The sequence below is a fragment of the Hordeum vulgare genome, chromosome 1H (assembly GCF_904849725.1).
Source record: "Hordeum vulgare subsp. vulgare chromosome 1H, MorexV3_pseudomolecules_assembly, whole genome shotgun sequence".
Taxonomy (NCBI): Eukaryota; Viridiplantae; Streptophyta; class Magnoliopsida; order Poales; family Poaceae; genus Hordeum; species Hordeum vulgare.
This window is the reverse complement of record NC_058518.1, coordinates 298,706,319-298,734,198: the sequence shown is the minus strand read 5'-3', so window position 1 is coordinate 298,734,198 and position 27,880 is coordinate 298,706,319. Positions and strand designations below refer to the sequence as shown.

The 27,880-nt window shown below is 40.2% G+C and overlaps 1 protein-coding gene and 1 non-coding gene across 2 annotated transcripts; both read left to right on the top strand.

The window, feature by feature from the left end:
- The first annotated feature begins 461 nt into the window (after positions 1-461).
- LOC123398693 lies at positions 462-23,468 on the top strand. Its single transcript, XM_045093145.1, has 3 exons — positions 462-656; positions 15,612-15,800; positions 22,346-23,468. The coding sequence occupies exons 1-3, from the start codon at positions 462-464 to the stop codon at positions 22,979-22,981; spliced, it is 1,020 nt and encodes a 339-aa protein (XP_044949080.1). The 3' UTR covers positions 22,982-23,468.
- A 2,078-nt stretch (positions 23,469-25,546) lies between these two features.
- On the top strand, positions 25,547-25,619 carry TRNAA-AGC. The gene has a single exon. It is a non-coding gene; the product is annotated as a tRNA-Ala (tRNA).
- Positions 25,620-27,880: the final 2,261 nt, after the last annotated feature.

The following is a 27,880-nucleotide window of genomic DNA, read 5'->3' as shown; positions in this document are numbered from 1 at the left end:
AACAGGACTCGGAATGAAATGCATTCGATCTTCCACATACGAGGTAGAGGTAACATATATTGATAGTAAAGATAGGGAATGGAGGTACCGAGTGAACCTAGCAACTAGGGAATGCAAATGTAGGCAATGGCAGATCCGTGGGAAGCCATGCATACATGCCCTACATCTCATGACTGTTATTGGGGGTGAAGAGGGTTAAGTAGATCATTACGTATCTGAATATTTCTCTGTTTCCAAGTTTAGGGCTGCTTATGCTTCCAATGTGCCTACACTCTTGGGAAAAGACCAATGGAACATAGTAGATCCAGGGTTCGATCTCAATTCTCTTGTACTGACTAGACCACTAGGAAGACCAAGGAAAAAACAGGTACAGAGCAGGTGAAGAGGGTCGTGTTCCAAAATAGCATAAGTGCAAAAAATGTGGAACCCTAGGGCACATTGCTAGGACTTGTACAAATGCAATGGATACATCATTTGGAGAAGAGGAACGATGGGCAGCAGCAAATGCAGAGAAAAATGCAGCAGAGGAGATTGCAACAATTGCAGAGGAGAATGCATTTGAAACATTATCTGAATTTGAAGCCATGGCTTATGAAGGTTTTGAAGCCTTACGGGACGATGAAGAAGCTCTCGTTCCTTTTAGGATTGTTGAGCCTGTAGATGACCGACAAATGGTCATCACTTGCTTGGGAAGTGCTCCATCAACATCTCCAACCCCACCACCCTGAGTGAAGAGGAACAAGAAGTTGATTCAGCACCCTATCCCATTTAGGGAAACCAGGAGCAAGATGGTGAAGCCATCCGGGCACACAAGAAGCAAGTCGAAAATTCAAATTTTAAGATTTTTGAATGCTAGTCATAAACTTTGAGATTTTAGGATTTGTGCTAAGGTTCTGTTATCAATTTGAACTTGAATGTGTAATAGTGGTATTTGTATGATGATGTATAATAATGCTATTTTGAATGTGTAATAATGCTATTTTGAATGTGTAATGATGATATTTGTATGATGATGTGAAATTTGTCAATTTTGAATGCTAGTCAGGCAAAAATTGTGGTGTGATGTTACTATGTTTTATTTACCAAAATTTGAGGTAAAGTTTATTTTCCGATGTGAAACTCGTAGCAATGAAAAATGTGTTAGAAATGAGCTCCAAAGCTAGAGTAAACGGCCCCGTTTGTAATCAATTTTTTTGACCTTGTCTAAACGAGGCAAATGTTTTTTAGTAAGAGCTATTCAATCTATAGAGTGATAATTCGAAGTCTCAATATTTACTGAATTAAACTTCGTATTTTTAAATTTTTATGTTTTAAAAGATGCTTTATTAGAAAACCATAAGAAAATAGTTAAAATTTTCAAAAATGAAAAACTAAGTTCATATCCTTCTTATTCACTCTCATAACTCTCACAATGCCGTAAAATTTAAACATGATTTTTTCTGGAATAAATATTTCTTTTGGCATAAATAGGGCTCCCGCTGGCATAAATATAGCAGGGAAATGCACCTGTGGGCCACAAGCTAACAGGGCTCCCCCTGGCCGCGTCCTGTTAGCTTGTGGGGTGCACAGGCCCCCCTGGCTTATCCCTTTAGCTCACACCATCTTCTACCTCTAGAAAACAATTCCTAGCTCGCTCCCTCCCGTGTTCTTCCTCCAGAACCTGAAATTTTCGATCTTTGTACTCGGAATACTTTTCCAAAACTGTTTTGAGGAAATTGCTCCTTGGTATGTGACTCCTCCATCTCCCCAATTAGTTTTTGCCTTAGTGTTTTTTATTTGGCATAAATTTCTACACTTGGTGCTACATAAAATGAGCTTGGATGTCAAAATTTGTAAGCTCCAAGTAGCAAGAATGCTTGATATAGCTTCTAAGTAATCATATAGTAGTTGCTATCCCTCTCATAAAGTTTTATTGACATATTTTTGTGGTCCAAAAAATCAGAAATTTTATTTAGGGAGATACGTTTATTCAGGAGAAGTTCCTCGAGAAAGCGTACATCAGGACATTCATCAATCGAAAGCTCAATACGCCAAGCTTACATTGAGCCTCTGGCCAATCAGATAGTTATGGCTGATGCCAAATCTTGCCGTTAGCCAACCGAAAAGTTTATGAGGAATGCATACATCAAAGAAGAATTTGATCATTTCATTCATAACACCAGACTGACCGACTTCCTCGCAGATAAATGTGTTCAACATAATAACCATACCCATACATTCGTGCATGGATTCTGTTATCTCTCTAGTACTTCTAGAGTTTTGTTTAAACTTTATGATTGATTTAGTATGAGCCTAGAAGATTTTTCTATCGCATGCAAGCTCCCACTTTGGGGTTCACCTGAGAAACCATCACAAACAAATTATAATATGTTCCTCGAAAGCCTCTGTGTTGGATAAAATAAAGGAGTGACACGGGCTAGAATTAAAAGCATTCAATTTCTCTCTATTTGTTACTTTGCGCTTTTCAATGGGAAATGCGTAGTAGGAAAACAAGATTGTAGTGTGTTATGTGCACCTGATTTGAGCCTTATTCACATTGCGGTGACTAGTAAACAACTCTATAACCTTGGTGCAATTGTTGCTCGAAGTTTACATTCTAACTCTAGCAATGGAGATTTGTATGGAGGAATTTAGCCTCCCGTATAGCCACACATTTCGGAGCGTCACCTCAATCCAATGAACCTATTTTTCTCAATAGATATTTAGATTATGAAGCTATGCATTTTCATGAGTTTACTCTAAGTCAGGCTAGAGGATATGACTATAACTTAATTTTTAAAAAGTACACGCCATTGCCTATTATTTTGCTTGCGCCTGCCCTCTCTAATTTTCAGGCTTGCCATAGATACTACATTCTTGAGAACGACGTGCGTGAGTACAATGCTGCAGTAGAGGTTGCTCGCCTAGCGTAATTGGCAGCCAGGAATGCCTCAACAAGCTACCTGAAAGCACATATGCTCCCTTGGTGGTTTTGATAATTCATGACAACATATATTGTCTCTTGGACTAACAGTTTTACCTAGTATATTTCAGGTTTAGTCCACAAAGAGCTTTGGCTACATGATTGTGAGGAGAAGCCCCTTAATGCAAGGAAAGGAATAGGATTGGCTCAAGCGTCAAGCAAGAAGACACTTCATTTTATACTTTGTAAGAAATCACTTTGAGTCCATAGGAAAGCCAATACTATTAAAAGGGGATGAGGTATTATGATGAATTGGTTGCTCAAGTGCTTAAAGGTAGCCACCAAAAATACTCAGTTATTCTCCCACAAAATATCTCTGTCCAAACCCAAACTAGCAAAATCGGTGCCACCAACAATTTCCACTCGGCCATACCGATTTTAGACTTAGGCAGATCCTATGCCAAACCCACCATCTCGGTACAACCAACATTCCTATCACTGCCACCAAGATTTTGTGACCAACATTGTGTTGAGATGATTTCAAGTTTCAAAATTACTAAGTTTGAAATCGGTCTTATCGAGTTTTGGAAACCAGTCTAGGTCATCGTATTGGTACTACCAAAATTCATATATCGGTCTCATTCAAAACTCTAAATTGCCACATTTAGTGCAACTCGGTACCATCGAGATTCATTTTTGTGTCACCAAGTTGGGAAATAATGTTGTAACGGTTGGATTTTGGGGGATACCTATATATACCCCCTCCACCTACCTCTCATTCATAGAAGAAGCACTCAGAACACACTTACACTTGCGAGATCCATTTTTCTGAGAGAGAGACACCTACTCATGTGTTGAGATCAAGAGATTCCATTCCAACCATTTGAACTTGATTTCTAGCCTCCCCAAGTTGCTTTCCACAAGATCAATCTCTCCTACCCATGCCAAATCTGTGAGAGAGTGACTGAGTGTTGTGGAGACTATCTTTTGAAGCACAAGAGCAAGGAGTTCATGGTTCTACCACATCTATTACCTTTTGGAGGGTGGTGCCTCCTAGATCGGCGAGGTGTTCCAAACCATGGACCTCGAAGGTATGTGAATTTTGGAGACAACTCCAAGGGTAAGGTACTTGGACTTGGTAAGGTGACCATATCTCATGATAGTTCTATTCAAAATGTCATGCTTGTTGAAGCCCTTGGCTTTAATCTTCTTTCCGTATCTAGACTAGCAGACTTTGGTTTCAATGTGCTATTTATGAAATTTGACTGCCAAGTGTTTCATAGCGACAACCATAACATGGTCTTTACTAGTATCCATAGAGGTGATCTATACGTTGTCAATTTCACTAAAAAATCCAAACCCCGTACATGTCTTATTGCAAAATCTTCTAAAGGTTGGTTATGGCATAGAAGGTTAGGATATGTAGGTATGTGTAACCTTGACAGGCTTATTGAAGGTGATCATATTCCTGGTGTTCTAGATGTTATCTTTGACAAAGATAGACTTTGTAGTGCTTTTCAAGCCGGAAAGCAAGTTGGTGGAAGTCATCCCATGAAGAACATCATCACTACAAGAAGGCCACTCGAGTTGCTTCACATGGATCTCTTTGGTCCCAATGCTTACAAGAGCCTCGGTGGAAATTCTTATGGTTTAGTCATTGTTGATAATTTTTCCAGATTTCTGTGGGTATTCTTTCTTGATGATAAGTCACACGTACACAAGATCTTCAAGAACTTCGCTCAGAAAGCCTAAAATCAGTTTGAAGTGAAGATCAAGAAAGTTTGGAGCGACAATGGAACGGAGGTAAAGAACACTAATGTGGATAGGTTTCTTGACGAAGAAGGTATCTCACACGAGTTCTCGACGACGTACACACCTCAACAAAATGTAGTTGTTGAGAGGAAGAACCGGACTCTCATAGATATGGCTAGAACAATGCTTGACAAATACAAGACGTCAAGACATTTTGGGAAGAAGTCGTGGAAACAGTTTGCCATGCTATAAACCAGCTCTACTTACACGAGCTTCTCGGTAAAATGACATACGAGCTACTCACCAGTAACAAACCTCAAGTTGGATACTTTCGAGTATTCAGATCGAAGTGATAAATTCTTTATAAGCATCATCGCACTAAATTTTCTGCTAAATCTCATGAAGGTTTCCTACTTGGTTACAGATCGAACTCTCACACTTACCATGTCTACAACGGTTTCACTCGAAAAGTTGAAGAGACGGTAGATGTGAAGTTTGAAGAATCTAACAGTTCGCAAGTTCAACGATTGCCAAATGATGTAGGAGATAAGGAACTTTCATAAGCCATCCAAGATTCGTCCCATGAAGGTGAAGGAAAGTACTTCATCAATTCAAGTGGAAGCTCCTACTTCACATCAAGGCGAACCACAAAATGATATGGAGGCATCCACAAGAGGTACATGACATAATGAAGAAGAGGAAGAAGTACATCATGATGATCCACCTCAACCATCCTCACCACCACCTCAAGGAGATGGCACCGTCAATGACAACGTGCAAGATGATGGTGATAAAGAAGCTCCACCATCCAACAAGAAGAAGTTGTCACGAATTCGAGCAAGAGTGGACAAAGATCATCCGCTGAATCAAATCTTCTGTGACATACAAGCTGGGAGAATCACTCGCTCTAAACCTCGTTTAGCTAACTTTTGCAAGCATTATTCATTTGTATATTGCATTGAGCCCTTGAAGGTAGAAGAAAACTTCAAGACCGGGATTGGGTGAATGCCATGCACGAAGAGCTACAAAAATTCGAGAGGAATCAAGTCTGGACACTTGTTGAAAAGCCCGAAGACGATCACAACATCATCGGTACAAGATGGGTGTTTCGGAACAAGCAAGATGAAGATGGAAAATCTCTATGCAACAAGGCGCGTCTCATAGCCCAAGGATACACGCAAGTCGAAGGTATGGACTACGGTGAGACTTATGCCCCGTTTGCTAGACTTAAATCCATTCGCATTCTTCTCGCTTATGCCAATCACCATGATATTACTCTTTACCAAATGGATATAAAAATTTCTTTTCTAATGGTGAAACTGAGGAGGAGTTTTATGTCAAACAACCTCCTGGATTTGTGAACCCCAAGAAACCTAATCATGTTAATAAACTTTGCAAACTTTATATGGTCTTAAACAAGCCCCTAGAACTTGGTACAAATGTGTAATGAAGTTTCTCATTGAAAAGGGTTTTGAGATTGGAAAAAATGATGCAACCTTATTCACTAAAAGAGTTAATGGAGAACTATTTGTGTGCCAAATATATGTGGATGATATTATCTTTGGTTCTACTAACCCACATTTTAGTGAGAAATTTAGAAGATTGATGTCAGAGAAATATGAGATGTCAATGATGTGCAAGCTGAAATTTTTCCTTGGATTGCAAATCTAACAATCGTGAGAAGGTATGTTTATCTCTCAAACCAAGTGCACCAAAGACTTAATAAGGAAGTTCAATATGCAAGAATGCAATGGTATGAGAACCCCCGTGCCTACTAGTGGACATACTAACCTCACTCAGGAGGACAAACTGGTTGATCAAAGAGTTTGTCGATCAATGATCGGTTCATTGCTATATCTATGTGCCTCCCGTCTTGTTATCATGTTGAGTGTTTGCATGTGTGCCTGAGACCAAGTGGCACCTAAAGAGTGTCATCTATTGGTTGTTAAAAGAATCATGAAATACCTAATACATACACCAAACTTTGGCATATGGTATCCCAAGGGATTTTCTTTTAATCTTGTTGGCTATTCTGACTCGGACTATGCGGGAGACAAGGTTGATAGAAAATCCACCTCGGGTACATGTCAATTTATTAGGAGATCTCGTGTGTCTTGGCCATCCAAGAAACAAAACTCAGTATCTTTATCTACTGCCGAAGCTGAATATATAGCCGTCGAATCATGTTGTGCGCAATTACTATGGATGACTCAAACTCTTAAGGATTATGGCATTCAAGTTAGAAACATTCCATTATCGTGTGACAATGAAAGTTCTATTAAAATTGCATATAATCATGTGCAACATTCTCGAACAAAAGATATTCAAGTGTGGCATCATTTCATTCATGATCATGTTGGTAAAGGAGATATAGATCTTAAGCATGTTTGTACCGACAAACAATTAGCTAATATCTTTACCAAACCACTTGATGAGAAAGTATTTTGTCATTTGAGAGTGAGTTGAACATCATTGATGCTTCAAACTTGAGCTAGACTCACTCGGATGCATGCAAGGGCATGAGCTTGATTGACAATTCCTTGATGCCATTGATATGATACTATCTTATATTTTGCAAAACCATGCTCTCTTGTATTGCATCTAATACTTTTGTAGGTACTTGGAAGAAATACACTCCATAAGATTGTCATTAACTCTCATCAAAAGCAATCTTGACATAACCAAGTATCAACAACCCCTTCTTCGGAGATGGAGGAAGAAGACAACAAAATCATATGCTTGATGATACGTCCATTTTGCATCATGCTTTCATGTTGATATTTATTGTGTTTTGGGCTGTTATATTACTTGTGATACCATATTTATGCCTTTTCTCTCTTATTTTGCAAGGTTTATTTGAACAGGGAGAATTCACGCAGCTGGAATTCTGGACTGGAAAAGGAGCAAATCCTAGTCCACTATTCTGCACATCTCCAAATGCCCTGAAAATTTACGTGGATTTTTTCTAGAATATATTAAAAATACTGGGCGAAAGAACTACCGGAGGGGGGCCACCAGGGCCCCACAAGCTTGCCCACCGCCACCACCCCCCTGGTGGCGCAGGGCAGGCTTGTGGGCTATCTGAAGGCCCACTAGCCCCCCTCTTTTGCTATATGATGCGTCCTGACCTGGAAAAAAAATCATACGGGAGCTTTTTCGTGGTTTCGCCGCCGCCACGAGGAGGAACTTGAGCAGATCCAATCTAGAGCTCCGGCAGGACGATCCTGTCGGGGAAATTTCCCTCCCGGGGGGGGGGGGAATCGTCGCGATCGTCATCGCCAACACTCCTCTCTTGGAGGGGAGGCATCTTCATCAACATCTTCATCAGCACCATCTCCTCTCCAATCCATAGTTCATCTCTTGTAACCAATCTTCGTCTCACGACTCCAATTGGTACTTGTAAGGTTGCTAGTAGTGTTGATTACTCTTTGTAGTTGATGCTTGTTGGATTATTTGGTGGAAGAGTTTATGTTCAGATCTTTGATGCTATTCATTACACCTCTGGTCATGATTATGATTATGTCTTGTGAGTAGTTACTTTTGTTCCTGAGGACATGGGATAAGTCATGCTGATAATAGTCTTGTGAATTTGATATTCGTTCGGTATTTTTATATGATGTATGTTGTTTTTCCTCTAGTGGTGTTATGTGAACGTCGACTACATAACACTTCACCATATTTGGGCCTAGAGGAATGCATTGGGAAGTAGTAAGTAGATGGTGGGTTGCTGGAGTGACAGAAGCTTAAACCCTAGTCTATGCGTTGCTTCGTGAGGGGCTGATTTGGATCCACTAGTTTAATGCTATGGTTAGAGTTTGTCTTAATTCTTCTTTTGTAGTTGCGGATGCTTGCGAGAGAGGTTAATCATAAGTGGGATTCTTGTCCAAGTAAGGGAAGTACCCAAGCGCCGGTCCATCCACATATCAAACTATCAAAGTAACGAACGCGAATCATATGAACATGATGAAACTAGCATGACAGAAATTCCCGTGTGTCCTCGGGAGCGTTTTTCCTCCTATAAGACTTTGTTCAGGCTTGTCCCTTGCTACAAAAGGGATTGGGCCACTTGTTGCACCATTGCTACTACTTGTTACTTGTTACTCTTTGCTTGCTACGTTTCACCTCGCTACACAATCACTTGTTACCGCTACTTTCAGTGCTTGCAGTTATTACCTTGCTGAAATCCGTTTATCAGAGCCTTCTGCTCCTCGTTGGGTTCGACACTCTTACTTATCGAAAGGACTACGATTGATCCCCTATACTTGTGGGTCATCACTTGACAATTATAATATGATGAAATTCACTCATGTCATTTAGATATATTATGTTCTTCCTTGCATGACTAACCATTATAGGTGAAAAGTGGACCAAAACGACAAGGATAGCTCCCAACTCAGGATGACCTTCATCAACATTGAGCATCCACGACAAGTTCACCTACATTCCACATCATCAACATCATTTGAAGGTATGTACTCATATCCTTGATAAAGCTTTACACCAATTAATGAGGTAAAGTAACTCAAGTGATATGAAGACATTAAAAAACTTAATCGAAAAATGGTAACCCCATTTCGCGCTTAAAGATGAGTATGACCTATTATCAAGCATTCTTTCTTGACTCCTCAAGTCAAATACTCTAATATAGGTGACCTAGTCAACGCCCTACATCTAGATGGATTTTCCTGTATGTTTCACATTTTTCAAAGCGTACTTTCTTGGAACCATTCAACTCTCATCTATATGTATGTATATTTAAAAAAAACTTATTATTTGGTGCTATTCTATGTTTTCTTTCGTAATTGGTATCTTATAACAATCTTTAGATTATTATCTGCCTATTTTAAGTTTAGGAGTTGATATTCATTGCAAATCGGTTTCACCGATCTAGGAAACTCGGTCCAACCAGTTTCTCCTAGAGGCTTGCTATCATTCTCGGTTCTACTGAACCTTTTTACCTCGGCGACTCCGAAAATTATTACTGCCTTTGATTTTCTGATATCTTCTGGACTTTTGCCTTAGAGGGAGAAAGATCATCAATAATCCCAAGTTTCATTTACTTTTAAGATTTTCTTGAACTTTTTTGGAAACAAAATCCAATTACATTATTTTCTAGGGGAGAAACCCTCAATGATCCCACAATATAGGAGGGAGAATCATCTAGGATCCCTAACCTAGGGGGAGATAGTTCAAGGAACTCTTATATATTCTTAAGGGGGATAGAAGACAATTTCAAGGAACCCTTATCAAAGAGAGAAGTATCAAGGATCCCTTTCTCTCAATGAGCCCTTACCCTTTGACCTTTTAGGAAATTAATGCCAAAGGGGGAGAAATATCAAAGCTTCCAATAAGCTTATATAAAGGAGGAGAAATATCGCCAATAAGCTTACACAAAAGGGGGAGATATATGTTCCTAAAGGAAGGTCTACCTAAGCGAATATCTACCTCACGGGAGATGTATCAAACCTTACATATTAAGGGGGAGAGAGCTAAAATTGTTTGAGATATATTTGTTTTTCACTATACATATTTGGTCAATCCAAAGATAAAACCGATGAGAGATTGAACTTGTCTTACCCTACCTACTCCCAATATCTACATGCTATGATTCAAGGGGAGAGGCAATCTTACTTATTCATCCTTAGGGGAGAAAAGTTCTAAATTCTTTTGGAGACATATCTATCATCAAATCATATTTCTCATATGTCTTCAATATCTTCGTACTTTTGAAGCTCTTTGCATCCTCACATTAGAGTACTCATGTTTTATATAACATTTGTTTTCCCAAGTGTACTCCTACTGCTAAGACGCTCAAGAACCTCAAGGTAAGTATATGCACCATATCCTTGTTCATGATGATCTCTTGTCTCTTCAACATATTGTTTGCAAGAGTGAGTGTTGAACATGGAAGTTCTTCATTCACATTTTGATGCATATATCCAAGATTTATATGACTTGTCTTGTCCTTCTACCATGTGTGTGCCCTTGCAGTCCAAAGCAACTATCCTTTAAAAGGGATTGCACACATTTAGGGGGAGCTTGTACTAGTCATGTATCCTTCAAAGTTGTCATATTCTAATGCTTACCTTTATTTGAAGCGTTGATTGTATGTTGTCATCAATTACCAAAAAGGGGAAGATTGAGAGCACATATGCTCCCTTGGTGGTTTTGATAATTCATGACAACATACATTGTCTATTGGACTAACACTTTTACCTAGTATATTTCATATTTAGTCCACACAGAGTTTGGCTATAGGATTGTGAGGATAAACCACTTGATGCAAGGAAAGGAATAGGATTTTCTCAAGCTTCAAGAAAGAAGGCTCTTCATTTTATACTTTGTGAGAAATCACTTTGAGTCCATAAGAAATACAATACTATTAAAAGGGGATGAGGTATTATGATGAATTGGTTGCTCAAGTGCTTAAAGGTAGCCACCAAAAATACCTAGTCATTATCCCACAAAATATCTTTGTCCAAACCCAAACCAGCAAAATCGGTGCCACAAACAATTTACACTCGGCCATACCGATTTTACACTTAGACAGATCCTATGTCAAACCCACCATCTCGGTACAACCAACATTCTTATCGGAGCCACCGAGATTTGGTGACCAACATTCTGTTGAGATGATTTCAAGTTTCGGAATTTCTGAGTTTGAAATTGGTCTAACCGAGTTTTGGAAACCAGTCTAGGTCATCCTATCGGTACCACCGAGATTCATATATCGGTCTCACTGAGAATTCAAAAGTTGCCACATTTAATGCAACTCGGTACCACCGAGATTCATTTCGGTGTCACCGAGTTGGCAATAATGTTGTAGCTGTTGGATTTTGGGGGATGCCTATATATACCCCTCCACCTACCTCTCATTCGTAGAGGAAGCACTCAGAACATACTTACACTTGCCACATCCATTTTTCTGAGAGAGAGCCACCTACTCATGTGTTGAGACCAAGAGATTCCATTCCAACCATTTGAACCTTGATTTCGAGCATCCCCAAGTTTATCTCCATAAGATCAATATCTCCTACCCATGCCAAATCTGTGAGAGGGTGATTGAGTGTTGAGTAGACTATCTTTTGAAGCACAAGAGCAAGGAGTTCATCGTTCTACCACATCTATTACTTTTTGGAGGGTGGTGCCTCCTAGATTGGTTAGATGTCCCTTGGGAGCCTCCTACTTCGTATTGTGGAGTTGAATCAAGATGTTTGTAAGGGCAAGTAGATCGCCTACTTCGTGAAGATCTATCATAAGTGAGGCTAGTCGTGTGTGGACGAAAGCCGTGGTGGAATAGACAAGGCTGCTTCTTCGTGGACCCCTTGTGGGTGGAGCCCCCTGTGGACTCTCGCAGTCGTTATGCTCCATGTGTTGAAGTCTCCACTAACATGGACATACGATAGCGCCACCTATCAGAACCATGCCAAAAATCACTGTGTCAACTTCTTCGCGTTTGATCTTCCTAAACTCTACTCCTTACTACATGTGCAAAGTCTTTACTTTCCGCTGTCATATTTGTTGACTAGCATGTGTAGGGTGCACTAGTCTTGTTAGAATCGCTAAAATCTGCCAACCATTATATTGGGAAAGGCTAGGATTTTAATTTATGCAAGTAGTATATTCACCCGCCCCCCTAGACACCTCTTCTATCAATCTCACACTATCACCTCAACTACTTCCCAAACTACCAGTGGTGATTACCAAGCGAGGCAAAAGCTTAAGCTTCAGGGAGTAGGTATTTCCCACCGACATTAAATTCATGCTCACACACTTCATATAAATTGTTGGTGTTCATCCTCTTTCATTGTATATCCATGTTAGCTTTATATTTCCTATTTCTTCTTGCCTATTTGAAAAACTTTAGAAAATCAAAAAATATTTCTCGCTTTTTTCCCCTTTCAATTAGTGGTAGCATTAAAATAAAACCCAAAGAAAATTTCCTTTTGCTTGTCGGGAGCTTCTCGTTCTTGTTTTGCCTTAGTTTATTTTGCTTACTTAAGAAAAACAAAAGGTCCATAAATATTTCAGTGTGCTTCTTTGAGTTTATTTTCCTTTTTGTTGACTCATGAAAAGGGAAGACCATGATGAAAATGATGAGTGGCTCTTATATTTCCTTGTTGTTAATCTAATGAAGAGCCAACATTACCATGTCTTCCCCTTTATTTGAAACTACCCTGCAGATTCCAGCTTAGTCCACGGCACCACTACACTTTTATTATTATCATATCATTCGGTCGTGCAAGTGAAAGGCAATAATGACGGTGTCTGATGACGTGATCGTTGCAAAGGAAATGGGTATGAACTATTCTTGTTTTTCATTTTTGTAAATATGTTGGCTCGTTCGATCTTGATTCACTATATCATGAGTAAACATGTTTGTGATGGCAATTAGAGATCATAGTTTTTCATGTCATGCTTAAATAGCTAAGAGTTGATAATGATTTACCTTGTGTGCCAACCTGCATTAAAATGATTATGGTGTGATATGGTAGTATGGTATTTTTCTTTGAGTAATTTGAGTGGTTTGACTTGGCCCATGTGCAAACATGTAGTTCATTCAAAACACCAATACAACCTTCATGATATTTAAACTCACAGTGTTTATATCCTACTCATGCTTTGTCCAAAGTTGGTTATTTTCAGTGCATGTTCATGACCGTTGTTGCTCTCTAACTGGTCGCTTCCCAGTCTTTTGCTAGCCTTCACTTGTACTAAGCGGGAATGCTTCTTGTGCATCCAATATCCTTAAAACCAAGTTATTCCACGTGAGTCCACCGTACCTACCTATATGTGGTATTACCCTGCCGTTCCAAGTAATTTCGGATGTGCCACCTCTAATATTCAAGCAAGCATCTGTTTTGTGCACTCGTACCACTCATGGAGCGACAGGGCAATCAGTATCTTCCATGCCAAGTAAGGTACTCTCACAACGGGCATTTATTCGCCGTCATTGCACGAGAGATGTTGGTAACGAGGATGCCCAGTCTTGTTTAATCAAAATTAAATTAAAATAAAACTCCTTGGGGAAGTTGATATGTTGGATAGCACCCGTGAATTCGCCTAGCCATGGTTGTGTATGGATGGTGGATGGGAGTAAAACTTTACAATTCTTGTTAGCAGTAAAGAACACCACTCAAAACCATAATTTCAATCCTGCTTTAAAAACTTGAGCTCTCGCCCCTTTGTGAATCAATGCTTCCCCCCGCGAAGGGCCTATCTATTTACTTTTATGTTGAGTCATCACCCTCTTACTTACAACACCGGCTGGAGAGCACTATTGTCATTTTTATGCATTGAGTCTAGCCAATATAGGGTATGAGTATGACTAGAATGTTTTCTATTCTAAATTATAATATTTAGTCACTGCTTGAATCTCAAAGGTGCTCTGCATTTATGTTTTGCGGTCTCAAAAAGGGCTAGCGAGATACCATGTCACCATATTATATCGTAATTGTATTGAAAAATTGTTGGCATGTGAGATATTTTATTATTGCTTGCTAGTTCATTATGTATTGCCATGATTGGATATGATACTTAAATTATCATCATGGATTCGTCACCGTCATCATCACCAACCCTTCTTCATCAACACCGCCATGATTCTCACCACCGGGAGTGAGTAATTCCTTTGTAGGCATGCTGGACAACGTGGGATTGGATGAGATTGATCATGTAATCGAGTTAAGTTTGATAGGGCTTGATCCCTAGTGTCCACTATGTTCTGAGATTGATGTTATTATGACTTTGCTATGCTTAATGCTTGTCACTAGGGCGTGATTGCCATGATTTTCGATCTGAACCTATTATGTTTTGATGAATATGAGAGTGATTTGGATCATATCTTGCAAGTTGTAGTTACCTATTATGTGTCTTGATCCGCATACCCCAAGGTGACAATAATTGGGATTCTTTCGGGTGATTGTCGTAGTTTCAGGATTTCATATATTCACTGTGTGTTAATGCTTTGTTCTAGTTCTCTATTAAAATGAGGCCTTAATATCCCTTAGTTTCCAATAGGACCCTGCTGCCATGGAAGGATAGTACAAAAGATGTCATGCAAGTTCTTATTGCAAGCACGTATGACTATATACAGAATACATCCCTACATTATATTAACGAATTGGAGCAAGTTCTGTGTTGCCCTAGTGTGTAACTGTTACATGATCAATGTCATCTAAATTATTATCTATCACTGATCCACATGTGTACACTTTACATGTACTGAATCTTGATAAGTTACTACTATTGCTTCTACTATCACACGTGCTAATCAATTGCTACCGTTACTACTGTTACTACCATTACCAAAATTTCTGCTATCACTACTACTGTTACCATTATCATTTACCGTGCCGTTAAATCCTTGTCGTAGAGAGATATCCCAGGTGCGATTGAACTGACAACTCAAATGTTATAGCCAATAAATATTTCTTTGGCTCCCCTTGTGTCGAATCAATAAAATTAGGGTAAAATAGTACCCGTGAAGACTAACGTGATCCCCCATACTTGTGGGTTATCAAAGGCCAACCGCTCGAGTATGAACAGTGCCTTTGTCTGACAACTTTTTAGCGAAGGTTGCGGCCGGTCACAACCCCTAACTAGTTACAAAAACTCGAGTTGTGGTTCGAGACAGTTCCTTGATTGGCACATCCCATTAATATGGAGATTGTGCCTCGTTTTTAAGGGATATGGCTCATGATTTGGTCCATCCTACGCGCGCATAAGTGCATGATTTTATCGGGAAGTGGCTAGGTGTGCAGCGCAGTAAAGGGGCTCTTGGTATTACAACAACTTATAAAAGAGAAACACCCACGACAGCCTCCACACGCTTCTCCGATCTCACATTGCCATCGTCTTCCCAATCTTGTGAGCTCTAAGCGCCGAGATTCAATCTTCCCTCCAATCTCCTCAAACCACTCCCCTAGTTCGGCCATGACCGGTTCTGGTTTCCAAGGGCAAGTGGGAGGCCTCCTGCGTCACCGACAACGACATCCAGGAGCTGAAGCGCGCTGGCTATCTGTCGGCCAATGAAGTTCATCACGCTCCAGAGAAGGGCCAAGTCATCCCCACACCGAAGCAAGGCGAGAGGGTGGTGTTCATCCCTAACTTCATCTGGGGACTTGGCTTCCTGCTCCACCCCTTTGTAAGGGGTTTGATGTTTTCTATGGTTTAGATTTTCATGATCCCCCTCCGAACTCTTTCTTGCACATCTCGGCCTTCACTATCATTTGTGAGGTCTTTCTGTGGGTCCAACCACACTTAAACTTGTGGCTAAATTTTTTCAATATCAAGCAGAAAGTAGTTAGCGGAGAGCGGGCAAACTGTAAATTTTATAATATCTATTATTATCAAAGGATGGCTGAATTGAAAGTTCCATGAATTACTTCATGACTAAACAGTATGAGCATAATAAGTTTTTGTTAAGGATATTAAGGAACATTCTACTCTACTTGATGCTATTAGTAAACAACTGGATGAAGTCAATCCAAAGGTATCTAATCTCCAATCACAATCTTCTTAAACCAAAGAATTGCTAGGAAAGATTTCATATAAGCAATACACTCTAGTAAATAGGATGGCGGCTAAACCGGAATCTTTCCCTATTGGTAATCATGATGAAGATATTAAAATGATTGATGTTTCTCCTATTGAATCTTTATTTAATAATCTGAAAATTTATGATAAAGTGACTTGAGATTAGTCAACTTTAGCTAGAACGCGTCCTATTTGTTCGGAGGGCGATGATCTTATTGATAAAAATGAAAAAGTGGGTTTGGAGAGGTGAAAACTTTAACTAGTGATGTGCCCACTATTTTGGATTAAAATAATTATGAGACTTTTTCTTTAGTAGAATGTATTTCCTTGTTGCAATTGACAACTAGCTCACCAATTCCTATGAACAAAATAAAGCTTTTACTAAACATACCGTAGAAGCAATGATAAAAGCTCCCGAGGAGAAACTTAAACTAGAAGTTCCTATTCCTAGAAAATTGCATGACAAATGGGAACCTACTACTAAAATTAATATTAAAGAGTATGAATGTAATGCTTTGTGTGACCTTTGTGCTAGTGTTTCAACTGTACCTAAATATCTTTGTGATGTGCTTGGTCTCACCGATATACAAGATTGTTCCCTTAACATACATCTTGCGGATTCTACTATTAAGAAACCTTTTGATAGAATAAATTATGTGCTTATTCTTGCTAATAGAAATTATGTGCTTGTAGATTTCATTGTTCTTGATATTAAATGCAATCCTCTCATCCAAATATACTTGGTAGACCTTTCTTACAAACTATAGGTGCTATTACTGATATGAAGGAGGGAAACATAAGATTCCAATTCCCACTAAAAAAGGATGGAACACTTCCCTAGGAAAATAATTAAACCACCTTACGAATCTATCATGATGGCCACTTATGGACTGAATGTCCACGATGACAACACTTGATACTATGCATTATGCCTAGCTAGGGGCGTAAAATGATAACGCTTGTTGGGAGGGAACCTAATAGTTATATTTTTTTTGTGTTCGTCTTTCTCTCATTTTGGTCCACATGATTATTTATACTCTAATTATTCAGTTTTTCTATTTTAGTTAGTTATTGTGCCAAGAAAGGCCTTTGGGATGATTCGGATGATAGTAGATTTGATCTTGTGCAAAAACAGAAACTTTAACGTCCAGTACTGAATTTTTGTGATTTTACTGGCACGTCTTTTTGATCTGAATTTATTACACATAATTTATATACAAATTTCCCAGGTTTTTATAATTTTTTAGAATTTTCAGAGTTACATAAGTATGGTTTTAATGCTGATCATTACAGATTGTTCTGTTTTAGACAGATTCTGTTTTTGTTTGCACAGTTTGCTTGTTCTGATGATGCTATGGATTATATCAGAGATTATAAGTCATGGAGAATTTATAATACAATACCTTATGCAATAATTAAATATAATCAACTTATAATAGTACCTAAATTTTATGATTTGCCTATTATACTAACGGAACTCATGAGGTTTCTGTTGAGTTTTGTGTGCTGAAGTTTTCAAGTTTTGGGTGAGATTGTGATGGATTAAGGAATAAGGATAGGCAAGATCCTAAGCTTGGGGATTACCAAGGCACCCCAATATAATTTCCTAGGAAGACTCAAGCGTCTAAGCTTGGGGATGCCCCGGAAGGCATTCCCTCTTTCGTCTCCATTCCATCGGTATGTCACTTGGAGCTATATTTTTATTCATCACATGATATATATTTTGCATAGAGCGTCGTGTATTATAGTTTGCTTTTGTTTTAGGTTTTCACAATCATTGTTTTCTGGGAACACCTATTTTATAGAGACACATGTTCATCATGGTTTGTTAGAATAATCTATTTGCTTCACCTATATATTTTGGGCTAAGTAGTTGCTCTAGTGCTTCACTTATATGTGTGAGAGGACAGTGGCATGTAGATTTTATAGAAATAATTGCACTCTCGCTCTTCACTTATATTTTTTGAGAGTCTAATGGGGAGTAACGATAATTTTCATGGGTTATAATACTAGTCCAAAAAGGATAGGTATTCAAGGAGGATATAATAAAAACTTTCATCTAGTACATAAAAGAAAAAATGTGGGTTAATGATATTGATGTTGTAATATGAAAGGAGTGAGTACATGGTTGTTGGTTAGTAGAAATATCTATATATAAAGGGTTTTACTTGTTGGTCATCTAAATATTGGATATGGCATGGTGGTGATGTGTGAGCATTCTTATTCCTTGTTGAAATCCTAGTGTTGTTCAGGTCGGGGGCACGCGATGGTTCAGTCCTACCATCCTCCTCCCTAGGGGCATGTAGTAGTACTTTTCTTAGAGAGAGCTAATAGGGCTTTGCAATAAGTATATGAGTTCTTTAGGACTAATGTGAATCCATGGATGTACGCACACTCACCTTTCCATATTTGTTATCCTCTTCGGTATCATGCATTGCCCATTCGTGGTGCATCCGAACCCCATGATATGACATGCTCTAGCACACATAAGCCACCTTATATCTTCCTCAAAATAGCCACCATGCCTACCTATCATGGCACTTCCATAGCCATTCAGTGATATATTGCCATGCAACTTCCACCGTTACATCACATGACTTGTGTGTTCACCATCTTATTGCTTTGCATGATCATGTACCTCACATAGTATTCATGTCAAAAGCGAGCGTGCATCATTATTTACATGTTATGCTACATCATTACACATCATGGTACACTGCGAGAGGCATTCATATAGAGACATCTTGTTTAGTAGTGTTTCATATCGAGTTGTAAGTAGATAGAAGTATCATGTTCATCATTATTGGAGCACTACCTCAATGAGAAAAGGATGATGGAGACTATGGTTCCCCCACAAGTCGGCATGAGACTCCGTACAAAAAATAAAAAAGGAAAAAAAAGAAGAAAAAAGGAAAAATAGAATAAATGAGAGAAAAGAGAGAAGGGACAATGCTACTACCTCTTTTTCCACACTTGTGCTTAGTGAAGGCCCCATGTTTTCATATAAAGAGTCTCATGTTTTGTCATGTTCATATGCTAGTGGGAACTTTTCATTATAGAACTTGGCTTGTATATTCCGATGATGGGCTTCCTCAAATGCTTGTGGTCTTCATGAGTAATCAAGTTTGATGGACACCCACTTAGCTATTGTTGAGATTTCATACACCTATAGCTCTAGTGCATCGATCCATTGCATGGCAATCCCTACTCCTTGCATTGATAATGATTGATGGGCATCTCCATAGCCCGTTGCTCCTCCTAGTTGTTGTGAGCCTTTCTTCTCCATTTTACTCCCTTAACACCTAGCACCATATTGTATTCCAACCATATGCTATGTACATGGTTCACGCTCATGTATTGAGTTAGGTCTAAATTGTTCAAGCACGTTAAAAGTACGATCCAATTGCTTGGTTTAACACCATGGTGCTTGAAATTTCTATTTATGTGGTGAAGACGGAGCCATGCCATGCTACTATGATAAAATGATTGGGGAGTAAACATTCTTTAGGGATTGTATATTTTGAAAGTTGATGATTGTGTTACTTATGTTTATGGATATTATTATGTTAATGTTTATTAATTCATTGTTTCTCAATGATCATACATGAAAAATAATACATGTTCGGTAGCATGTCACATCAAATATTTTGTCTTTATCATTTACCTACTCGAGGACGAGCAGGAATTAAGTTTGGGGATTCTATTATGTGTTCAACATATCTATAATTTTCTATTGTCCCATGCTATTATATTATCATTCTTGGATGCTTTATATGCATTCTTATGTTGTTTTATGTCATTTTTGGAAACTAACCTATTAACCCAGTGCCTAGTGTGAATTGCTCTTTTCTGCGTGTTTTTGGCTTTTTAGAAAATCGGTACCAAATATAGTTCAAATGCAACAAAACTTTTTGATGATTTTTTCTGAAAAAAATAAGACCTAGAAGCTTCAGAAGGAGGCCAGACACCACACGAGGTGGTGCCAAGCCAATAGGACGCGCCCTCATGGCTTGGGACCACCCCTAGCGTTTCCTTACCTAACTTCGCCTCTATAAATCCTCTAAAATCAGGAAAACACCACAGAGCCACCCGAAATGCTTTTTCGGCCGTCGCAAGTCTCTACTTCTCCGTGATACTATCTGGAGCCTTGTTCCGGTGCCTTGTTGGACGGGGGTCAATCACGGAGGGTCTCTACATCAACCTTGCTGCTCCCATGGTGATGTGTGATTAGTCTACCACAAACCTATGGGTGCATAGCTAGTACCTAGATGGCTATATCTTTGTCTACGTTCTTCCATACAAAGTACACCACGATTCGCATGGTGATCTATTCGATGTAATCCTCTTTGTGGTGTGTTTGTTGGGATCCGATGAATTATGGGTTTTGTTTTTATCGTATTATTCATGAAAATATACTGAGTCTTCTCTAAATTCCTTATGCGTGATTACTATAGCTTTGTACTACTCTCCGATCTAATGGTTTAGGAGACACCACTCTCCAAAAGGTAATGCATGGTGTATGGATGATGAACTCCTTGCTCTTGTGCTTCAAAAGATAGTCTCCTCAACACTCAATCGTTGTCTCGCATAATTTGGCTTGGTAGAAGAGGATGATTGGGTGGAAAGCAACTTGGGGAGGCTAGAAATCAAGATTCATATGGTTGGATTGGAATATCTTGGTCTCGACACATGAGTAGAGGTGGTTCTCTTTCAGAAAATAAATGGTGGAAGTGTGAAAATGTTCTGAGGGCTCTCTCAATGAAAGAAAGAGGGAGGGTGGTATTTATAGCCATCTCCAAAACTCCAACTGTTACAACATTATTGCCCAATTCGATGAAACCAAAGTAAAAACTCGGTTCTACCGACTAATCCAAAATGTCCTAACTTTTGGGTTCTCGATAAGACCGAAGGATAACAACTCAGTGAGACTGATTCGGTTGGCCTAAGCACTTCCCGTGTCTCGGTGGCACAGAAAAGTAAAACTCGAAAATTCTGAATTTTAACAATTAGATTCCAACAAGTTAGCAACTGTTCTTCGGCTTTACCGAAGCGAATCTTGGTAGTACCGTGGTGCTAGGGTTTGACTTGGCTTCTGTCTAAGAAAAACTCTATGGGACGATAATGAAATTTGTTGGTGTCACCGAATTTGGTAGTTTGAGTTTTGGACATAATATTTTTGTGAGAGTTTGACTGGGGTTTCTGGTGGCATATATCTAAGCGCTGGAGCAACCAGATCATTATCAGTACCTCATCCCTTTTTAATAGCATTGCCTTTTCTATGGACTCAAATGTGATTTTCTCACATAAAATGAAATGTAAAGTCTTTACGCTCTTGTCTATAGGTGTTTCTTGCATTTAGGGGATCTTTCTCATAATTTCTAGTCAATTCATTCATTAATTGTTTCTTGAAATATACTTGAGGACTCATTAGTTCAATGAACTATCTGTTATTGTTAATTACCAAAATCATCTAGAAAGAAGTTATACTCGTAATCTTTCCTTTTTTATATTAAAAACAACATATAGATCCAAACTTCGACAAAAAATATAATCGATGCGTAATATCATCACTTTAAAAAGTATGTGATAAGCAAGACTATTATTTTTAATTTGTGTTTGAACATATGTGGTTTTGTAGGGACGTGCATTCCTCCTTGGAAAATCCATGTCAGCGAAAACAACTGAAGCAGGCAAAATTCCCGTTTCCAGCTCACCAACCTCCCTTGTTTGTCAAGAAAAGAAAGGGGACAAAATACCAGCACCCCCTTGTCATGGAAAGGTCTCGTCCGGTAACAAACCACCTGCGAGCAAACAATGGAATTGCTTTCGTCAATCATAAGATCAGGCGCACGCACCTCCCAACTGATCAAATCTACATCTGTCCGTAGGCCTTGCTGTCAGATCCTCGTGGATGCCCATTTCACGTATAAGAGCATTTCCAACAACCACGGTAAAAAAATGCACTCGGAAAACTTTGGTTTTAACACGTGTGGAGTGATTTCGCGCGCTCCAGCGAACGCGAGAGATTCCGGCTCGCACGAAAAAATTGCTCGTGCGTGAAAAAGCCACCCGGCGAGCACTAGTTTTGGCGCATGGTGTTCGATACGCTTTATAAATTGAGCACCCTTTCACACGTCTTTCCACCGCTCTGAGCCTTGCCATGCTCCCTTCCACTGTTTTCTCCGCCGTTCGTTCTCGTCTCTGCTCGCCTCGCTGCCGCCGCGCCATCGGGGAACTTCGGTCTACCGTGGTGTCCGCGAAGGGACCTCCGGCATCTTCTACGCCGAGATTCGCTCTGACGACATGCGCCTCGGCCTCGGCATGTTCGACACCGTAGACGACGCCGTCCGCGCGTACGATCCGGCGGCGTGGTGCCTCAACCGGCCTCGCAGGGACATGGATTTCCCCGAGGTGATGACAAGGGAGTGGGCGCAGCGGCTCGCGCCTCCTCCGCGGGTTGTCATCGAAGAGGACCGTCGCCAGAACCGGAGGTGGGACCGCCGCCTGGGCATCGCTGAGATGGACGAACATGCCATGGCGGCGTGGCGCCAAGAGTTCCTGCATGACGTCCTCGACGAACGCGCATTCTTCGCGCAAAGGAAGGCGGAGAGGAGGGCGAAGCGAGCCGCCTACCGTGAGGACAGGCGTACGCGGAAGCAAGCCGCACTCTTCAACATGGAGCTCAAGGAAGCGTCGACTTGGTCCTCCGATGATGATCGGTGGGCTAAGGACTTCATCAGGATGGAGGAGTTGGACACGAGCGCATCGGAGGAAAACGACGAGGAGTAGTTTTTATTATTTTTTATTATGTATGTTTTTATCTACGATGAACTATCGATGAGGAGTAGTTTTTATTTATGAACTATATATGTGTTTGATTTTCTTGGTTTTGTTTGGAGTGTATATATTGTTTGTCTTGTTTGCGTGTACCCTTAGTTTGCAGCTTCTGCTAGTATGGCTCCCGCGCGCTATAGTTTTCAGCTGACGCTGAAGCCAGCGCTCGCCTGCGTGTAAAAATCAATTATTTTAACGTTATAAAGTGTTTTTTACGCGTGCAACGTGTTGAAGATGCTCTAATCTCTCGGTAACTCCAGATCAAAACTTTGACAAAAGGTATAAGCAATGCACAATATCATCACTTTGAGAAGTATATGCTTTCCATAAATTTATGCATTATTTTGAATTTAAGTTTGAATATATGTGGTTTTGTAAGGACGCGCATTCGTCCTTGGCCAATCCATGTCCCCGGACCTCCCTTGTTTGTCAAGAAAAGAAAGGGGACAAAATACCAGTACCCTCTCGTCATGGAAAGGTCTCGTCCGGTAACGAACCACCTGCATGGAATTGCTTTCGTCAATCATAAGATTAGGCGCACGCACCTCCCAACTGATCAAATCTATAGATCTGTCTGCAGGCCTTGCTGTCAGATTCTCACGGATGCCCATTTCGTGTATAATCTCTCGGTAACTCTCGACAAGGTACCCTAGGCAGAGGCGAAGCGCATGCAGGACGCATAATTGCGTGGCATGGCGTGATCATTCATGCGGTGGCGCTTTATGACGGCCTTCCCATGTGTGTCCATAAAAGTGCAGGACCCCATCCAGTATGGATGGACTCGTGAGCTTGTCATGCCATGCAGCAACCCATGGATCGATCCCTCGGCATTCTCCTCGGACCGCAAAAGTGTAGCGCCCCCGACCGGCCGGATCGATCGAGCCGTCGTGGTCGCAGCCGAAACACATGCGGCGCGCGTTGGGCGCATCTCCGGACATCTACCATCTGGGCCCCGGCCGGTGATCCCAGCCGCGGGGGCCCATTTCTGTTGATCCGTAGGATGGGCCTGGCCTAGCCCCACGACCGAAACCTAAAAAAATGCGGGGCTCAGCTGCAGTTGACAGTACAGTGCACCTCATTTTCCCAAGGAGGAAACATGCTGGCAGCGAGAGCGAGGGAGAGAGGGCGAGTAATCTGATCATGTGTTTTATTTATACGCCTACTCGATCTCGACGGAAGCATAGATGGATGAAGTCAGTGGCGAATCTAGGAGGCGCTTCAGAAGACTTGAGCCCCTCCTTCAAAAAATGAAAAACAAAATTTACTATTTTCTTCATCTTAAAATAAATGTCGCTGTCTTAGTACGAAAATTATACTGACTTACTCCTTCCGTCCGGAAATACTTGTCCTAGAAATAGATGTATCTAGACTTATTTTAGTTATAGATATATTCATTTTGTACATTTCTAGGACAAGTATTTCCAGACGTAGGGAGTACTATTTAATTTACGTCACTTACTTTAGACAGAGGGAATAATATTTAACATAAAAAATATATATTATTTGAACTAAAAAATAAAAAGGTAATGCATTTTTCTTCATACAGTTAACATTGAGCCCTTCCTTCCTTTTCTTCCAAGATTCGCCACGGGATGAAGCAGCATATGCATATGCATATGCATGCACAGCGACAGCGTGGTGATCCGGACTGGAAGGACCATTTCCGGCTTCCCAACAAGCGAGCCGCCAGCCTCTACAGGGGTCGACGTGGACACCCCATGCAACTGTTGACAGGAGCCTTTTATCTGTCATGTTTCCTCCTCCTTCCCTTGCCCTTGCAGATCGACCGATCGATCCACTTATATAAATATCCATGCCATGCCAATGCCAGTGCCTATGCCAATGCCACCCATGCATATGTGATATGCATATGCAGGGAGGACGGAAGAAAGCTATAGGCCGATCGAGAGAGATGGATGGATCTCTAGATCGGCTCCGTCGATGATGCACGACGACGCATTAGATTGTGGCAGCTACGTCTCGACAGGTACACGCATGCATTATATATATGTGGTTGAGCAGTCGGCGTCGGCCGGCCCGTCTGGGCCTGGTTTCGTGCCCATGTTTTAGTTGGAACAGCGAAACACAGACGTGGGCATATGCTCCCCTGTTAATGAACCAACGCGCTGCTGCAGTGACTGGAGTACTCTTACGATGATCATTATTGCACTCTGTTTTAAGGTGCGATCGATTATGGTAGTCATTAAATTGGCGGACGGACGTGGGAGCGACAATACAGAGATTAAGAACCTGTTCGTACTCCCTCTGTTCCCTAACTCCGTCCCAGAGCGGAGCGACGTCCTATTACAATTTGTGGAGCAGCTTAAATGATGCTCCGTCCCCTACGCTCCGTGATAGAAGAGTGGAGTATTGTCGAACGCAGCCTAAAGTTACGACTACCTAGGAAGGTTATACATAGAAATAAAGTTGGCTAAGCTAGACAAAGCTGAGGAGGGTCCATGATCTATGCATATTTTCAATAAGTTACAAGTACGCTTATGTACAGCTTTGACGGCACAAGGGGATGTAGCTCAGATGGTAGAGCGCTCGCTTAGCATGCGAGAGGTATGGGGATCGATACCCCACTTCTCCATATTTGCCTTTTTGTTTTCTATCATTGTCTGAAAGGTCGAGTAGGACGCCACTGAACTGAAGTTCGCAACTGCAAGTTGGATGTCATCAACTGCTACCATGGACAGGTTAGCCAGACTTAATTACCCAACTTTTTCATCGTCTTTTCTTGGATGCACCGTCTCTTGAGAAAGGCAAGCAGGTTAGTACTGCAAATCTGGTAAGTTCTTAGTACAAATGAGAAACTAAAAAATTACTCCACCTTATTATTATTTGCTCAGTGCATGCGAAGTTCCTACTCTGCTGACATACACCTCACGGGAAGTGCTTTTTCATCAGAATTATACCAAAGCTTATGGGCCGAATGACCAACAAAGCTGGCCGTGAAATATTTTACACAGATTAAACATGTTCCTCTTTCCTCTACGTCAATTTGGTTACATGGTAGCAGTGCAACACCAAGCTGAATATATTGGGTGATCCTGATCCGCGTTGTACCGGCAGTGGTGAAGGTAGAGTGTGGCCTGGATGGGCCATGGCCCACCGAGATTTTAAAATAGCTTTTATATCATAAAAGAAAGGCTAAATAATAAAAATAAATAAATGTATATGTAAAGTATTACTGCTGGCTCATCCTGATCGAGTGGGTTAGGTCTGTCACTATGTACCGGTAGTAGTGGTACGATTTCTAAACGCTTTAAGAGCAAGTACAATTAAACCTCAGAATGGTTATTAAAAAATCGGGTGTAACCGTTCGGTTCTTACTTTGGTTTTGATTGGTTTAGGTTTTATTGGACTGAGCTTTTTTTAATTTGATTGAGGTTTGGGTATGTGGAGAAACCATTTGATTATAGTTGGTTATGGGTTTAAACAGTTTGGTTATTAGCGGTTATAAACTATGAGTCCAAACCGATTTCTAGGCATTGGTTATGTGCAATAACCAACGAGACTGAGAACGAGTATCTCTGATCCGCGTGCATGTTGTAATGCACTATTTAATTATGTATTATGGGAAAACACCACATGAGAATCGGAAGTGTTTGCTTCTGTTTTCGCTAAGCAATTTGGTTTTAATACACTTGTGAATGAGCTTTTTGAGTCGCGGGCATTTTTTTTGCCTCTTGTTGTATGGTGACTATATCTCAAGGATAATTTTGTTCCCAAATTGTTTTAGATACACTTATGCTTTTTCTATCTCATTTGCTTCTTAACATGTCAATTTATGTAATTATATATACATTGAAGCAAACTCATAGTTATGTAGTGGGTTTAAACCCACGGTTATGTATTGGGTTTAAATTGGTTTGGGTCGAAAAAATAATGGGTTTAGTTTTGGTTGGGCTGAAAATGACATTAAATGAGTATGGTTCAAGTATGGTTTTGAGAGATAAATGTATGGGTATGGTTCAAGTATGGTTCAACTATGAAACCATTCTAATATTTAAGTACAATAGAGCTGAATAAGCAGATTATAAGAAATAGACTAGTATATTTCTGTTTAGTTGAAGGAAAGAGAAAATGAGAAATAAAGTAAGCGGGCTCTTAGTTAAGAGTCAGCTCTAGCACGTATTCATATACATTTTGTAAGAGTGAAAGGTGAGCCATATAATAAAAAAATAGTACATTTTTTTAATGAACTATTATACATGTTGGCTATAAAATGGGCTGCGAGCTGTTTCCAATGCATTGGTCTAAAATGAGGTGCTAAGCACATTAAATAGTATAGCAACTAAAGCCCCTCCCCAATGCATACGTGATTAGCTTGTTGTAGCTAAGTGTCCTTATTTAATGATTTCACCACTAAAGTTATTCATGCATGGATAGATTTCTTTCATTTAAGTATTTTGCTTAGGTTTACGCGTTTAGCGTTGTTTTTTCATGGGTCATTATACTCATCTCTCTCCTCTTAATTACATTGTCACATCAGATTTTTTGTCTACATGACAGGCTTAGCACCTGTACAAGGTGAAACATTGCGAGGAACCTTTTATTCTCCTTTACTAGAAAGTAGAAACTCACGCTTCGAAACTTGAAACAAAAGAATACATTTGCATGAACTGAATTGACCCACAAAATAAACAACGCGGGCTCCTTTGTGTTTCAAATATATATACACTACAGGCTCCAGACAAACATTGCTAGCACTTAGCACGCTGTAGCAGATTGGTCATTTAGGGTGTGTTTGGTAGCATGTACATAGGGTGTATGAGACTAAAAGTTCCCTCTCCAACCCACTTTTAGGTGTTTGACAGAGTGGTTGGGCTCTCTTAAGCATAGCCCAAC

What these genes read in the sequence shown, in the direction of transcription:
- LOC123398693 (XM_045093145.1), top strand. Translation starts at nt 462, where the DNA reads ATGGATACATCATTTGGAGAAGAGGAACGATGGGCAGCAGCAAATGCA. An exon ending in CTTTTAGGATTGTTGAGCCT is followed by an intron (nt 657 to 15,611) that starts GTAGATGACCGA and finishes CTGGTTTCCAAG; the next exon opens with GGCAAGTGGGAGGCCTCCTG. An exon ending in GCTTCCTGCTCCACCCCTTT is followed by an intron (nt 15,801 to 22,345) that starts GTAAGGGGTTTG and finishes CACCGCTCTGAG; the next exon opens with CCTTGCCATGCTCCCTTCCA.